Source organism: Microtus pennsylvanicus, chromosome 8 (assembly GCF_037038515.1).
Source record: "Microtus pennsylvanicus isolate mMicPen1 chromosome 8, mMicPen1.hap1, whole genome shotgun sequence".
NCBI classification, from domain to species: Eukaryota; Metazoa; Chordata; class Mammalia; order Rodentia; family Cricetidae; genus Microtus; species Microtus pennsylvanicus.
In genome coordinates this window covers 6,875,546-6,892,854 of record NC_134586.1, presented here as the reverse complement: position 1 = coordinate 6,892,854, position 17,309 = coordinate 6,875,546, and the positions used below count along the sequence as shown (strand labels likewise).

Below are 17,309 nucleotides of genomic sequence, written 5' to 3'. Positions count from 1 at the left end.
CCAGGGCTTTTACACAGAGCAATTCTGTCTTGGCAAGAAAACAGACATTGACCTACACAAGTATATTGTGTGACAACTGGCTTACATCAAGTGATGTGTTGAATTGATCGTTTTTTGAAAAGGAGGCTGAAAAAGGAAAACAAATTGATAGGAATCGAGTTAGTTGGTGTTTGAAGGTAGTATATTTGCTATTTGCTTTCTTACTCAGTTTATTTCAGATTGTGTTGTAACTCTTTTATGGCATTTAAAAATGCTTAGCATTGAGCTTATAATTCATGTTCCTAGAGAAGCTAAACAAGAAGGTGAATCCAAAGACAAACACATAGGCATCCTCATGAATATTAACCTTCATCAGGCGATGAAAGGAGACAGAGACAGAGACCCACATTGGAGCACCGGACAGAAATCTCAAGATCCAAATCAGGAGCAGAAGGAGACGGAGCACGAGCAAGGAACTCAGGACCGGGAGGGGTGCACCCACACACTGAGACAATGGGGATGTTCTATCGGGAACTCACCAAGGCCAGCTGGCCCGGGTCTGAAAAAGCATGGGATAAATCCGGACTAGCTGAACATAGCGGACAATGAGGAATACTGAGAACTCAAGAACAGTGGCAATGGGTTTTTGATCCTACTGCACTTACTGCCTTTGGGGGAGCCTAGGCAGTTTGGATGCTCACCTTACTAGACCTGGATAGAGGTGGGCAGTCCTTGGGCTTCCCACAGGTCAGGGAACACTGATTGCTCTTCGAGCAGATGAAGGAGGGGGACTTGATCGGGGGAGGGGGAGGGAAATGGGAGGCGTTTGTGGGGAGGAGGCAGAAATCCTTAATAAATAAATAAATTAAAAAAAAATAAAAAAAAATGCTTAGCAGGTTTTATTAACCACTAGAAAAAAGAAACTACAAAAATCAGGAAAGACAAGATTGAATCACTAATATGTCTGAATCATAAATTATTTTGAAAGGGATTATGGAAGTTCTCATCTTTACTGAACTTGGAAGAAATGAAGGATAAGCCAAATTCCCACACTCAGCAAAACAGAACAGATAACAGGAAGTGAGGCCAACCCAAACTCCTCACCCAACAAGAGAAGAAATAGGATAGGAATGATCCTTTGCTGGCATGGAGTATACCTGTGCTTGGGACGTGGAACCAGGTGGTCAGGAGTTCAAGGTCATCATCCTCAGCTCAGCTCGTAGGAAGTTCCAGGCTTGTGTATACTTCTCCTTCCTTCTCAGATGCTCACTTGTACACATGTGACATGCACAGGAACATCAACAACAAAATAAAATTTTTTAAAAGCTGATTGATGCTGGAATTGATGACTCTTTAGTTAAAAGCACATGCCTCTTGTAGAGGAACCTGAGTTTGGTTCCTAGTCAGGCATCTCACAAAACTGCCCTTAACTCCATCTCCAGGGGATGCAATGCCTTTAGCCTCTGGGCACTCATGCCCATAGCCACACATACACATTCATATCCATAAAATTAAAAACAAAGTAATTCTTGCCTTGCCTTAGTGGTGCATGCTTTTAATCCCAGCATTTAGGAGGCAGAGGTAGGCAAACCTGAGTTTGAGGCCAGCCTGGTCTACAGAACTAGTTCCAGGACAACTAGGGCTGTTACACAGAAACCCTGTCTTGAAAAAGAAAAAAAGAAAAAGAAATCTTTAAAAAAAAAAAATCCAAAAACTGAGCGAGGTGACTCATGCTTGTTTTGCCAGCCCTCTGGAGGCAGAGACAGGAGGATTGCAACATGTTCAAGACCAACCTGGGTTACAATTGAGTTCTAAGTCAACTGGTAGAACAGTGTGGTCTGTCTCAAAAAAAGAAAAACCAGGAAAGGTTGGGGGGTATTGGAATATTTGATTGGGTTTGATCACTAGCATAGAGAATAAGTTAAAAAAAATAGCAGCAAAAGAGATTTATGGTTTATTGCTTTAAAAGCATACTATGATATACTTGTATTCTGTTTCTCCATACATCCTGGGCAAGTATTATATCCGTGTTGGCGGAGACTGCTTGTTTTTTTGACTGCCCAGACCTGAAATAATTGGACAGAGACTATACTAATTACAATACTGTTTGGCCAATGACTCTAGCATATCTTTAGCTAGTGTTTACACCTTGAATTAACCCATTTCTGTTAATCTGTCTATTGCCACTAGGCTGTGGCTTACTGTTGCTGGCATATTACTCTTTTGGCAGCTACATGGTGTCTTCCTGACTTCGCCTTCTTTTCCTCCTCTGTCTCTACTTAGAATTCCTGTCTTGCTCTATTGTGCCCTGCCATAGGCCCAAAGCTGCTTCTTTATTAGCCAGTGGTAATAAAACACCTTCACAGCATACAGAGGGAACTCACATATCACCCCTGAGCTTTGCTCCTTTCACAGGCTTAAGTCAGTCTGTATACTCCTAACTTTGGTGATTCAGTGGGTTACAGTTTTAGGATTAAGATCAGCATTATATAAGCCACATGAATAAAACTCAAGAATATTCATGATGGAGGCTGGGAATATAGCTCAGTTGGTAAAGTGCCTGCCTGACGTGTGAAGGCCCGGATTGGTTCCCTAGCACTGCTAAACTGGGTGTGCCGGCACCCAGCTGTAACCCCAGTAGGTGACACAAAAGTATCAGAAGGTCAAGGACATCCTTTACTGCCTAGTCCATACTCCAAGGCCTGCCTATGGTGCTTAAAAGTCAGACAAGAGGAGTAAATGTGGTAGAAACTGCTAGCATGGGTATTTGTTTAATCACAAGCTTTTATGACACTTGATGCTCTGTGTATTAGTTTGAGTTCTCAAATATTTTTGTATGTTAATGTTATCAGGGAAGCTTTTAAATGCTCTCATTCATTGGCTAGATCCCAGCCAAACCCATTAATAAACCAGATTTTTGGGGATAATTTGTTTTTCAGCAATACCATTGATGAGGATTGCTTCTACTTCTGGGCTCCTCACTGCAATAGTACCTTACGTGTTAAGTGTCTTGACTGGCGATGTTATTTTCAGAGGGAGAAGAGACACTGGCCTTAACGTGAGTAGAGGCGAGCCAGTAGGGATTCGTAGCCAAGGAGCAGGATGTGAAGTTAATAGGTCAGATGTTCAGTAGGCCAAAAAATATTAATAGATCAAAAAATAGAATGGTGTCAGGTGTCAGGGATGTTAGCATACAGCCTGGTAGGAGATGCACTGCAGCAGGGTGCAGGCCCAACAGCCCTGCCAGGTATGGCCAGGCATGGCCAGGCATGTGGTAAGCAGCCCTGACCTGACTGGGTAGAATCACTGTTACAGTAGGAGCTTAGAAGGAAAAGCCACAGAGATGGGGAAGACAGTTGAGACACCTGACAAAGGTGATCAGTGAGGACCAGCTTTATTGTTCTGAACATTTTTGTGCTGTTTTGTTTTTAAACAGGCTAATAGCTCGTCAGCTTGCTAAAATCCATGCTATCCACGCACACAATGGCTGGATCCCCAAATCTAACCTATGGCTTAAGATGGGAAAATACTTCTCCCTCATTCCCACAGGATTTGCTGATGAAGATATTAACAAAAGGTAAATTATTAAGGTATTTGTATTTCTTTGCCCTTAATAAGGACTTAAGGATAACAAAGCCTGTATAAAGTTTGGTTTGCTCCCCTCTCTACACTAAAGTGGCTCTCAGATGGCACTACAAAAATAGCCTTGCTATCCTTTTGGAGGCCCCCACCCCTGAAAAAAATGGCCCGAAAATATTAAACGGATGATGGAGATGAGACAAATGCAGACTACCTAGGAGTAATTCTAAAGACTATTGTGAAAGGGTGCAGTGGTGCCAATAGACACTTTTAAATGTTTCTGTCTGCAAATGTCTAGAGATGTGCACTGGGCCTGTGGAAACTTAGGTTGTCTTAGTTTACTGTGTCTACTTAAATAACAGATTGTCGGGTTGTAAATTTACTTTCTGGGATCTTAACTTTCCTGGCTTGGCTTTCAAGTTCAAACTACCTATGGTGTTTCATTATTTTTTAATATGAGATTTTTATAGATTAATCTTTAGAGTCTATATCATGAATACTACAATGACAAATAAAATAAAAATTGAAAATATTATTACGTCTTACCTAAAAGTATTAAGGCTGCATCTTTGTATAGCAAGTCTGTTTCTAGAATGACAGAGGCAAGCAGGATCTTTAAGTTTACAGTGCACTTATCTGCATGCATGTATATGCACACACAGGATCTTTAAGTTCACAGTGTGTCACATGCCTTTGCACACATACGAAGAATAAATGTAAATGGAGCAGGGAGCAGCAGACTTTGGGTCCAGACTGGCCCAGTTACCAGTTATTGTCCCCCTCATGTCCCCTTGGCAAGTGCTCAGCTCCATGTTGTCGTCTGTAAAGAGAATACTGTAGGTTATTAGCTGGGTGTGCTGGTAGTCTCCCCATGTAGATCACCGGGGAGTAAGGAGTAATTGATAGACTACAGATGAAGAAACGAGAGAGCAGGCAGCTCTTTGGCAAGGAGTACTTGAATAGCAGTTTGAACCTTGGTGGTGTTCTTGGCAAGCTGGGCCAGGTCCCTTATTTTGTATCAGTTTTTTTCTATCTAATTTTTACAAATATATCACTCACACCTATACTTTTGGGTTCTTACTTTTTCCCAGTTAACCTTTCTATTAACCCCTGTGCTTAAAATCTATTTTAAAGATCTTTCAAAAACTTCTGGGCACTGGTGGCTCACACCTTTAATCCCAGCACTCTGGGAGGCAGAAGCAGGCAGATCTCTGAGTTCAAGGCCAGCCTGCTACAGCGTGAGTTCCAGGACAGAGCTGCTTTACAGAGAAACCCTGTCTCAAAAAACCAGAACCAAACCAAACCGAAACAAAACCCAACCAACAAAACTCTATCCCCACTGCACTGAGCAAACTGTAGAACTTTGCTGTTAAGATAGCTAGGCAATATGAGTGTGCGTCTCCATTTCGGACTCTGGTCTAGGATTTTCTGAAAAATTGAACTTTTTGTTGCATTCATCTTTCCTTGCTTACAATAAATATTTTCAGTCTATAACTTTAAATAATACACTTAGACGTCTTAATGAATTCATTGTGTCTCAGTCCCTTGTCTGTATAAAGTGGTGGTAAGTGTGCGGTGTTTAGAATGTCACGTAACAGCTGGTATCTGCTCACACTATCCATCCTCAGTTATGTAGGGTCGGAGTTTTTGTCGTTTGCTCTGTAGTTTTGGTTCTCTGTAATCATGGCTGTCCTTCAACGTGCTCTGTAGACCAGGTTGGCTTTGAATTCAGAAGTCCACCTGCCTCTGTTTTTGAAGTGCTGGGATTAAAGGGTGATTGTCTTATGTTTAAATGGATTATAAAGGTTTCCTTTATTCAAGTGTTGGAACACTTGAATCTGTTGTTGAAATCAGGAGTATGTGCTTGTTCAGTGGGAACATTTGAAGTAGATTTCTAACTGTGTCACCTGGATAAACAAGCTCTAACTCTTCTTTTACAATGGAAAGGTTCCTAAGTGATATCCCGAGCCCTCAGCTTCTTCAAGCGGAAATGACCTGGATGAAGGAGATTCTGTCCAACCTGGGCTCACCTGTGGTGCTTTGCCACAATGACCTGCTGTGTAAGAATATAATCTACAACGAGAAACAAGGTAGGTGCTTGACCTTAGCAGTAAGTAAGTTGATTGCTCGTATGCTCTTAATGGTTCCCTGTCTCTGTATCAATAAACAAGGATTAAAAGCATACACAAAGATTTTCTCTTGAAGTTATAAAAATCATTGTAATTGCTATTAGGGATATATATGTATGGATAAAATGCCTTTAAAAGTTGGCTTATTAGAAATAGTTGGTGGTTCCTATTGGCTTTTTAAGTGTAAAATGATGAAATGATTGTGCGTGTGTATATACATATATATTTATAAATATATACATATAAATATATATTTCCTAAAGCTGTTTGGATATTTGAGATTTGAAAGCATGTCTGCTGTAATGGGGAGTGCGGGAAATGAACAGATTCCTATGCACTGCTGGGTTTCTGTGGGAACCCTCTCAGGGCTGTGAGTTTAGTAGCATTTAATATCTCCAGGCCTTTTAATTCCTGTGTATATGCTGACATCAGTGAGAGACTCAGGAGTAGAGAATACTGATTTTGTTCTTATTTATAGCAAATGAAGTGATAAGGACAATAGCCTTGGTAAATAGAGTTAAAATATTATGAGGTAAAAGTTGGTACTTTTGGTGTAACTTTTTGTGTGGCTGTTCATACCTTGATTCTCTGTGTTTGCATCAGAGTCACTGGTTGCATTATTAGAGCACTGGGTAAAGTGGTTTGAGGTTTGGTTACTCAACAATAAACACCTTGAAATACTAATTTAAAATTTAAAAGTATAATTCATGTTAAGAAGTTAGTATTTGAAAAGTGTTCTTGAAACTGTGAAACTGCTGCTTTTTACAAGAAACTCATTTTGAAAGTAATCATATTTGGAAGACCATATTTTAATTTAAAAATACTTTTGTGAATATACTGTTGCCAAAGAATTACTTTTGATTAGTCATAAATGTGTTAAATTTACTATTAGTGACTTTTATATCCAAAAAAACTGTTGTCATGAAAGAACTGTTGTCGTTATGACTAACTTTAACCTGAAGTGCATCTAAAGGGACACTGTCAAGGACGGTGGCCTCAAGCTATATTTTCAAACCATTTATCTTTCATATTTGAAATTTCAATGTGGATGAGAGATTATTTAAAAAATGCTGAGCTATAGTCGTTGTTTTGAATCATGTTAATTCTTGTGTGGAATCACCTTATTTAAATCTTAGGTATACCCTAAAGCATGAACTCTTTGACAGTTTCTTTTAATACGTCATTGTCTTGATTATCGAGTTGTTACAGTAAATGAGTGGTGACCAAATCTCAATGCCATGTGAGACAGGAGCCTGAGCTATGCTAAAGAGTGTGCTCGCCCAAGTTGAGAGCAAGGCTTGATAACACATGTACGTAATGGAGTTTCAAGTAAGGGACTTCATCTTACATCTGAAGTGGACACTCAGCTTTATTTTTAACTGCAAGTTAAAGGGAATTTGTGATTTCTTTGGAATATAATTTTAACTTGTCATATTTTTATTTTTATGTTTCTTTTACATACTCATTTCATAGAACAAACTTGCTTATAAAACTAAAAAATAAGGGACCAAAAAAATCAGATTACTCTGTCATAGGTACTTTTCATTTAAACAGTTGTCAATCCCAGCTGTTGATAATTTACATGTAAAGTGCTTCTATTTCAAAGGGAGCAATTAGACTGTAATTTGGCGTTAGAGGTCAAAGTGCCCCTTCCATGTCTCTCTGTCCCTCTCCTTCCAGTAGGAGTCCATATCGTATTGCTTGCTCCTCGTCTTTGTGGGTGTTTGAGTGTTAGTAATGGAAGGCTGTGTGTACGTTTTCCCTTAATCAGTGAGTTGTTTTATGTCTTCTAGAAAGGCTAATTGGATCTTGTAGCATTCCCTTGTAAGATTTCTGTTAGTATTTAATGCACACTGTGATTAGACTGTTCAGTTAATACCTGAAATTAATGAACGTCTGACCAGAAGTTACACTGTTACTGTCTGTCCTTTGATGGTGCTTCAGGTGAGGAGCTGGTAGTTTTGAGATAATGAAACAATAATGACCTGTTTAAATTTATAGTTAAAATAGAAGATACCATGCCTTATTCCAACAATTTGGTAAGCTTAATGCATAAGAAATGATTCATTTGTCTTTGGAGCATCCTTTGGAGATCCAGAGGTGATCTTAGGAAGGGCAGTGTGGGAGCCAGGCATACGTAGTGACACACGTCTTTAATCATATCACTTGGGAGGCAGAGGCAGGTAGGTCTTTGTGAGTTTGAGGCCACCCTGGTCTACTTAGTGAGTTCTAGGACAGCCAAGACTACATAGTGAGGCTCTGTCTCTGGAAAAGGTGCACACACACAGACACACACAGACAGATACACACAGACACACGGGGGTGGGGGCAGAGAGATTGCTCAGCCATTAAAGGCTAGGCGCACAAGCAAAAAAGGAAGGAAAGAAAAAAGAGGGAGGGCAGTGTATGTAGACTACACCATTTTAGCCGTCTGCTTCCTTTACTGTAGCATATGAAAGCCAAACTGAGCTGTTTGAAGGGAAGATAGCTTACACGTACATAATGGATTGAATTTTGTGTTATGCGCACATACACATTTGATCTGTTGCTCTAAGGCGATTCGTGTAACTTGGGTTCAGGGCCTCACTGTTTTCTGCTTATCTTATGAGACACAAATAGATAAAAGCAATGGATGAAGTGAATATGAGATACAAATAGATAAAAATACTGCCTTGATATCATCAAAGCTGTCTTGGCTGTATGTTTTAACTTTTAATTTTTCAGAAGTGTAAAATTGAAACTAACAGTAAATTTTTACAGTATCATTTTGAGGTGCCTACATTTAAAAATAATAATGTGATGAGCTGGCTTTGGCATTAATATAAGTACATAGTTTGCCAGCCCTTATATATGTTGCTAGCATGCATTTTATACAATGTGTCTGATCAAAAGAATGAAGGGTAGTTTTTAAGCACTGTGGCCTGTGTGTGTGACACTCAGTTTTTAAGTGTTTATTTGGCATTCTCTTGAGTAAATGTTATAGGAATGCATAGTTACAGCAAAAAAAAAATTGCACACTTAACACCCTTAAGTGTAGAACATTTATTTCTACCATCTTGGAGAGGGGCTCATGTTTTCATGAAGAGTAGTACTGTCTCCTAACCCTGTAGTGATGCTCAAACTGTCAGATGACAGCACTTAGGGGACACAAGACAAGGTAGATGTCCTTCTTTAATGAATTAGTACTGATATTTTTAAAAAGTCCCAGAGTTCAGGTGTTTGTTAAGCAATAGTCCGCCCATTTCTGGCTGTCACTGAAGTGACACCCTTCCCCAAAGTGTGTGCAGTGTATAATGATTAGATTGACTTTGGAATAATAAAATGGAAAGCAGTTATCCCTCCTTCAGAGCAGCAGGACAGCATTATGTAGTTATCTGTTAATTGTGACTTTCACAGGCTTGGTGTGAAGAACCTGGAATGTCGTTTATTGACTGACTTCCAATGTAATATTTTGATCATAGCTAACTCTTTAGTTGCTGACATGTCAGCAGCCATTGATGAAGCTTTGAGATTGCTTTCATGTCTACTTCTGCCAGAATGTTCTTTGGTTTGAGGATGCCTTCTGATGGTTAGTTCTTTGCCCACCCCATTCCTTCCTAAGAGCCTACATATGGGGATGACTGTGTCTTTGTTAATCATTGTCCATTTTCTCTTCAGTACAATACAGGAAGTTGGTTGGTAAGCATTTAGGCAATTCAGAGGAGTAGAAGAAAATGAAGACCATTTCTTGGGATTTCTTTAGTTTTGCACGCTGCAGGTAGGAAAGTCACCACTACTCTGAGTCACCTGATTGGCTCTTGGCTAGATCCATTCTGCTCTTACTAATGCTGAGCTTTGTTGTTTCAATGACTTAGAAGATATTTTTCTATTGAAAAGTAAGAGATCTAACGTGTTAGGAGATTTGTAGAGATTTTTTTTTAGCACCTTCTTGTTAGACTGAGGCAGGTCTCCACTGAAGCTGTCCCTGTGGTACTTGGTTGGTATATTGCTGGCTTAGTATACTCAAGACTTTGGGTGCCATAAATCCTCAGTATTGCACATATGTGTACACAGTACTCTTAGTCTAGTATTTGGAGGGTAGAGGAAGGGGGATGGGAAATTCAAGGCCATCCTGAGGACCACTTGAGTTTCTTTTCAAAAAATAAAATAACAGAAACAAAACAATGCTGTCTTCATTTGAAAGATAATTCATATACAGACGAATGTAAACATTTATTGATGAAACAACTAGTAATAGGTATATAATTATACAAACATGTTTGCTTATAAAAGCCAATATATCATACATATACACCTTTGCTTACCTGCTTGGAATACCACCGTACTCGTTCAAATAAAAGCTGTATATATATTTGATCTAAATATCTACAAATATAGATATAAAAATAAATCCCGTTAATAAATAAATAGCATGTGACTGATGTATAGTCATTACCCATGTACCTGCCACCTAGAGTCATTTGGATTTGACAAGTTTGTGCTTTATCACCCCACGTCACCTATCCATCCGTCAGTCCATCTTACTTTATTTTATGTGTATTTCACAATGAGTGCAGACGTGAGTGGCCTCCACGCTCAAGCTCTTTAGCAGCACAGCCTCTCTAGAGCTTAGCGTCTCCCTAGAGTGTTCTGTGTCAGTCTTAGTTCATCGAGCTCAGTGTGGTGATGTGTACCCCGGAATTGCAGCCATTTGGAAAACTGAGCTGTAGGATATCTGGAGCCTGAGAAGTTCAGGATCAATCTGGACAGCATAGTGGAACCCGACTTTAAAAACAAAAGGGAGCCGGGCGGTGGTGGTGGCGGACGCCTTTAATCCCAGCATTCGGGAGGCAGAGGCAGGCGGATCTCTGTGAGTTCGAGACCAGCCTGGTCTACAGAGCTAGTTCCAGGACAGGCTCCAAAGCCACAGAGAAACCCTATCTCGAAAAACCAAAAACCAATAAATAAATAAATAAACAAATAAATAAACAAACAAAAGGGAGTTTAAGCATGCTGCTGAGTGAATTTGACAGGTGTCTGCAAACCTGTAACTGGAACGCCCTTAGGTGTAGAACATTTCTACCATCTTGGAGAGAGCCTGGTGCCCTGTAGTGATTTGTTCTAGACTACTGCATAGGAAAAGAAAATACCCCAAAGTTAGGCAGGCAGTTGTAAAACTGAACCCCAGCCAGGCAGGTAGCTCTCAGGAGGCTGAGGCATAAAGCTTGCCTGTGTTGTCTACATAGTGAATACCAGGCTAGCCAGCGCTGCATAGCAAAACCATGTTTTAAAAACCAGCCAAACCATTTCTAAACTCTTAAGGGACAATGACTAAGATATTATAGATCTTTGTTTTCAATGTTTCTTTTCGCTCTTAGTTTTATACATGTTTATAATGTACTTTGGTCATTCGCCTCTCCATTATTCTCTTAGTCTCTTGTCACTCCTGCTTGACCCTGTCTTCTTTAGCCCTCCCTTTTTGTGTGTGCACCACTGAGTTTAGTTAGGGCTGTTTGCATGGGCACAGGCTGAGGTGTAGAGCTTTTTTACAGTCCATGTGTTCAGGTCCACTATATTTGAGTCATGCTTGAATGAGAATGTTATAAATGCCACATTGTTTTTTTTGGATTCTCTTTTGCAACCCCTCCTCATATGTTACTGTGTCTCTGTAGACCTCCATTTTTCTCCCAGCATTTGACTATTTCTCATGTGCCAGGAGGGCCCATACCAATTGTCAATCCCTAGCCCCAAGATTGAGAGTGATTTATGCTCTGATGGAGGTGATACAGAGCAGAACTGGATATTTCCCAGCTTAGATCCTCCTGCCTGTTTCTGTGTAAGACAAACAATGTTTTTGCAGAATTCCTGTGCAGATTGGTACTCTCCCTTATTAGTGTTTTTGTGTGTCTAATAGCAGAGCAGGTAGAGTGATCTGGAAGAGTGTTCATGTTCTCATTTTGTTAACTTTCTCATTTTTTATTTTGAAATAGTTCAGACATTTGTTGTCTTGTTACAATTAAATAGCCTTGGGTAGTTATTCATTTTTGGCTTTAAAGCACTTTCATAATTGGAAGACTTTTTCTTGTATTGAGATTTGAACAGTGTAACTATGGATTTTTCCTACTGTGGTGAAGGGCTTCAAATGAGTAAAACCCAAAAATATAGTTTTGAAAATTCAAATTCATCCATCGTTTGTATTATGCTTTGTATGTGTGTTGTTGATGTAATTATCTAAGATAATGAAAATCAATGCTACCCCTTAGGCTAGTCATTGTTTTTAAAGGTTAAGAATGTCTTGAGAATCTGGATGATCTAGAAGCCCCTCCATAGGAACTGAGTGAGTGCGCATATAGTTCTAGGGGGGTGTTCTCATTATCTGTCTACCTCTGAAAAATTCTCTTCTTAAGGAATTATTTATTAATAGTGATATAAAATTCTTAATATGGGACGTATTAGAAATAAAGAAATAGCATATTTCTGTTGCTAGGAAAGCAATTTCCAATACCGTAATTTGATTTTTCTGGCACCCTAAAATAGGCCTCTATAATTTTACATTATTGCAGAATTTTAAATTTAAGGTTGAGTTCCACTTTGTAATAACTTGAAAAGAATAGTTAATGCAGATTTTTAAACATTTCTTTCCTTTAAAGCTTTGTGTCTTGTACAATGTGAGTTTGCCAAATTCTCTTCATCTGCTACAGATTAGGTTTGCCATTGCTGCTGCCATGTGGCGGCACACCCGTGCTTCTTAAACGCACTGACTGGAGCTTTGTCGCCTCACTTGTTCACATGCACGGAGCCTGGTAACAGCCCCATCTGTATTTTGTTAGCTTCATTTTCTTATCTTTAGATTTCATTATAAACTCAACATAGCATTTAAACATAAAGGCCAGTGTTAATGAGTTAACGCTACTACAAAAGTCACTGCTAAAACTTTTCATGCTGAAACAGATTTTAACTTTTCTTAAAATGATTTATGTTTTAATTAAATTATGTGTATAAGCAGGTCTGTTTTTACCTGCCATTTTAACTGTATTTGCCAAATTCTAAATGTAATTTTGAAAATGGAAGCTGTTATTTATGTGGACAGTAAGCTTCAGGACTGGCTGTGTATTTTATCGGCATTTAACTAACATGAGCTCTACGGGGAGTTGTGCTAAAGAACCAGAATCATCAACAGCAGCATATAAAGTTCTGTGTGCTAGGCATGTTTGCTTGGTTCAGCTGTGGACCTTTGTAAATGTTGTGTTCTGTCTTTGAAGGCTGGTGGAGGGATAGAAGTGTTCTGGACCATTCTATTTAGTTTTACTCGGTGACAGTTTTGTATAGAATATACATAGTATTCTAAGAATAACATTTTTCCCCCAGAAATGCTCATTGTAAAGAAGTTAAAAAAAAGTAAAGAGAAAATCTCTTGTTATCACCTGTAGTAAAAGGAGCTAAGCATTTTGTTAGGGTTTGTTTCAGTTCATCTCTGCTCTTTATTCAGTATGCTCTCTTTTCTTAGACGTATTTTTATAAATTGCATCACAATGTATTGACTGATTCAGCACCCATATTCACAACTCATATTTTAACTATTAATTTTGAAAGCTGTTTAACGGCTTTGTGTGAGTCAAGGACTTGCTATCTGCAGTTTCTCATTGCCAGCCTTGCTCTGGTCCCTTCTGTTGCTCAGTGAAGTCCTTTAGTTATGGGTGTGCTTGTCCAGTAGTCCTGGGCTCGCAGCAGGTCACACTTGTGGCTGAACTGCAGTAACACTTAGAAACCTTACATTTATTGGAACAATATTTTATCCAGTTTTGCAAACTTAAATATGCTTTGATCACCCCCCCCCCCTCAGAATTGAGGATCAACCCCAAGCCTGGTGCCTGCTAGGCAAGCACCTCACCTCCAAGCTACTGCCCAGCCCCTGGCATTCTTAGAGTTTTAGGATTTTATTAAATATAATTGTTTTCTGAAAAATTTTACATTTATCACACATTTTTTTGGTGATTATGTTTTTGTTTTTCCTGGTGATTGAATATGCTCAATATACTTTTTTGGATCAACTATACAGATGTCTATTAAGACATTAAAATTCTGATGCTGTTTTATTTGGGAAATGCCACTGTATAGACCAGGAGTCTGTTTTGTCACCTGTGGTCACTGGTTAAAAGTTGGAGTGACACATGTTTTCTCCACCTGGGCATCCTGGAAATGACTCTCAGTCATTCTTGTGTCCAGCTTACCTGTAGCTCCATGGAGTGCACATTGCTCCAATGTAGACAGTAATGTACATTAGCTTTTTCCTTTTTTCAAAATTAATGACGTCTAATTTTATTTATTTTGTGCATATACAACTTGTAGATTTGCATGTAATCCCCCCATAATGAATACTTAAAATAATAAAAATTCCTAAGTAGTAATATTCACTTATAAAAGGCTAGCAGGATTGCCCCCCCTCACACACACGAAATCTTAATTTTAACTCATGTAAAAATTAATAAAACTTATACATGTTAGAAACTGTAGCATTGTTTGTTTTCAAAGGTGCAAGCACTACTGTAATCCCTTAAGACGTGGAAAGCTCAGTTATGTAATTATGCCAAACATACAAATTCATTTCTTATACTGGTGATAATGTCAGATTGGTCAATGAGTGTTAGCACTGTCAGTCACGGGATTCAGGTTTTCAGAGTTTATGTTTGATTTTTATATGTAGATAAGCTTGCTATACAGTGTCTTATAGGTGATGTTTTGTTAAGATAGGCTGTTAACAATTTCCAAAGAGAGTTATTTCTCATTAACCATGAATTTTTAAATTGCTGATGCCCCCATGTGGTAAGAAACATATTTCTTCTGTTATAACTCAGAAATGACTATATTTTCATTTAAACAAAAATATGCTCTCGAAATGCTGTTGATCAAGAGACATAATTTGAATTTTGAAAAGCTCATTGCCATAAAATTCACAGCCTCACCCTGTGTTGTCTCAGAAGTGCATGTAACCAAGCACACGCATTGAGACAAGTATGAGAGGATTGAATTACAGGTAGTATAGGGATCTTTTGATCATGTATGTGATTTCTTATCTGCTTTGTTTTTGTGTCTCATATAGGTGACGTACAGTTCATTGATTATGAGTATTCTGGATACAACTACCTGGCATATGATATTGGAAATCATTTCAATGAATTTGCAGGTGAGACCCACACATCACTGTTGGGGCTCCTACTAACAATGTCATTCCCAGGGTTGTTTTAAGGATGATAACCTGGGGAGGAGCCGCATGCCTGCCCACTCACTTGATCAGCTGGCTGTGTTTACTTGGAGAAAAGAGCTTTTTCGTTATTTGCCATCAAAAAATACTGCATAAGAGGAATGGTCATAGTTTGTGTGAGAAGAGCTCACTAGTACTGTAGGGCGAGAGCCCAGGTGTTGGTCATATAATGGCCTTTTTTGGGGCTGGGGTTTTAGCTCCATGCCTCTATGACATGTGCAAAGATCCTGCCTTCCATCCCTAGCACAGCAGAGCAGCATGGCTCTTGAAATGCTTTTTTCCTTTTTGATTATAGCTGTTAAAAGATTGAACATTTTTTACTCCTGAATTTTGTAATATATATAAAATACAAGGTATTTTTATTTAGATGAAATTAATATACAATTATCATGGCTTTATTGTTCTAAAAATAAAGATTAGAAAATGCTTTGAGTGTCTTTTCTTTCCTAGTGAGGATATCTTATTGCAGAACTTGCTCTTGCAACAGACTCCTGTCTTTTTGTATATTTCAGATTAGCAGGCTAGGTGAAAGTTCTGTTTCTAGTTACTTAGTCCTGTCAGATGTACCATACATATGCTGCAGCCTTGTCTGTGCTGCTGCACATATGTTCACGCGTGGTCCCGTAGGCAGGAATATTTTTGTGTATGATAAGAATTCACCTTTTCAAGCCAGCACGTGGGAGGCAAAGGCTGGTGGATCTCTGAGTTCAAGGCCAGCAGGGCTGCAAAGAGAAACCCTGTCTTGAACTCTCTACTCCACCCACAAAAAAAGAGATCACCCTCTCATGACATGCATACTGTTGTAGCTATGAAGGAAGAAGCCACCATTGCTTAGAACTTCTGTGGGGAAAAGCTGAATTAAAACCCGAATGTTAGGTAGTATTTGTATACGCAAGTAGAAGAAAAGGGAGGGAGGCAGCATTGAGATGAGTGCCTTAGTTAGGGTTTCTGTTGCTGTGAAGAGACACCATGGCCATAACAACTCCCACAAAGGAACAGCATTTCATTGAAGTGGTAGCTTAGTTTCAGAGGTGTAGTCCACATGATGACATGCAGGTAGACATGATACTGGAGAAGTAGCTGAGAGTCCTACATCTTTCAGGCAACAGGAAGTGATCCTGAGACAGTAGGGCAGTATCTTGAACATATGTGAGATCTTAAAGCCCGCCTCCATAGTAACTCAAGACCACACTTTCTCCAACAAGGCCATATATCCTAATGGTGTCACTCCCTTTGGGGGCCGTTTTTTGTTTATTTTTTTTCTTCAAACTACCACAATGAGATTGCTGTCAGTAGGATACAAAGCTCTCGAAGGAAGAGCAAAGCTTACATTAGAGAGGTGGGTTTAGAATATTTATGAAGAATCCCAAATGCCAGGCAAGAATAGTAGAAACTTTAGGGTGGGTCATAGGACTGTGGAAATGGCTCACCTACTTTTCTTTATTCCCTTTTTCTTTCCCCCTCCTTCTACTTCTTTCAAAAGAAATGAAAAAAGTAGAAATAGAAAATACCAGAGTTGGATGGTAAATGGGAGTAAATATATTGTTTTTTTGAAACTTTTAAACAGTTTAACCTAGGGATAAAGTTTTCAAGAAAGAGTATGTTTACCCTGAGTGTGATCAGAAATTGTGTAGAGGCAGGACTTGCTCCTCTCTTCACCCTGTAGTGCTTAAAACCACCCAGGTTGCATGCAGATGTAGAGTTGGGAAGGGCATCAGCAGCTGTGTGTCTGATGTAAGCTGGGATTCTGAATGGCTGGCCCGTTGTTTAATAGTAAGGTTGTGCTAGCAGAAGTGGAAGGTTTCTGTACTTTTCAGTTAAAAGTTGGTGGGAGTACTTAGGCATGCTCAAGGGAGTTTCTTACAGTCTGTTTCTCCTCAGGTGTCAGTGACGTAGACTATAGTCTCTATCCAGATAGAGAACTCCAGGGCCAGTGGCTGCGCGCTTACCTCGAAGCCTACAAGGAGTACAAAGGCTTTGGCAATGAAGTCACTGAAAAGGAAGTAGAGACACTCTTCATTCAAGTCAATCAGTTTGCTTTGGTAAGTTTAAATAGAATCAATGAAAATTTTCTTGGGATTCCTGGAACCATCTAACTTGCTGGACTAGCTCACTTGGTGAGCTCTGGGTTCAAGTGATAGATCCTCCCTCAGTGTATAAGGTGGAGAGAGATGATAGGAAGACACTCTAGGCAGTGTATAAGGTGGAGAGATGATAGGAAGACACTCTAGGCAGTGTATAAGGTGGAGAGAGATGATAGGAAGACACTCTAGGCAGTGTATAAGGTGGAGAGAGATGGTAGGAAGACACTCTAGGCAGTGTATAAGGTGGAGAGAGATGATAGGAAGACACTCTAGGCAGTGTATAAGGTGGAGAGAGAT

General features: G+C 39.4%; 1 protein-coding gene across 1 annotated transcript in view; it reads left to right on the top strand.

The window, feature by feature from the left end:
* Etnk1 (ethanolamine kinase 1) overlaps nucleotides 1-17,309 on the top strand; it is a 57,345-nt gene that overhangs the window by 19,823 nt on the left and 20,213 nt on the right. The window contains exons 3-6 of the mRNA XM_075982325.1: nucleotides 3,416-3,556; nucleotides 5,506-5,648; nucleotides 14,767-14,850; nucleotides 16,810-16,970. Of these exons, the coding sequence (XP_075838440.1) occupies nucleotides 3,416-3,556; nucleotides 5,506-5,648; nucleotides 14,767-14,850; nucleotides 16,810-16,970 (529 nt within the window). The remainder of the gene's footprint in view (nucleotides 1-3,415; nucleotides 3,557-5,505; nucleotides 5,649-14,766; nucleotides 14,851-16,809; nucleotides 16,971-17,309) is intronic.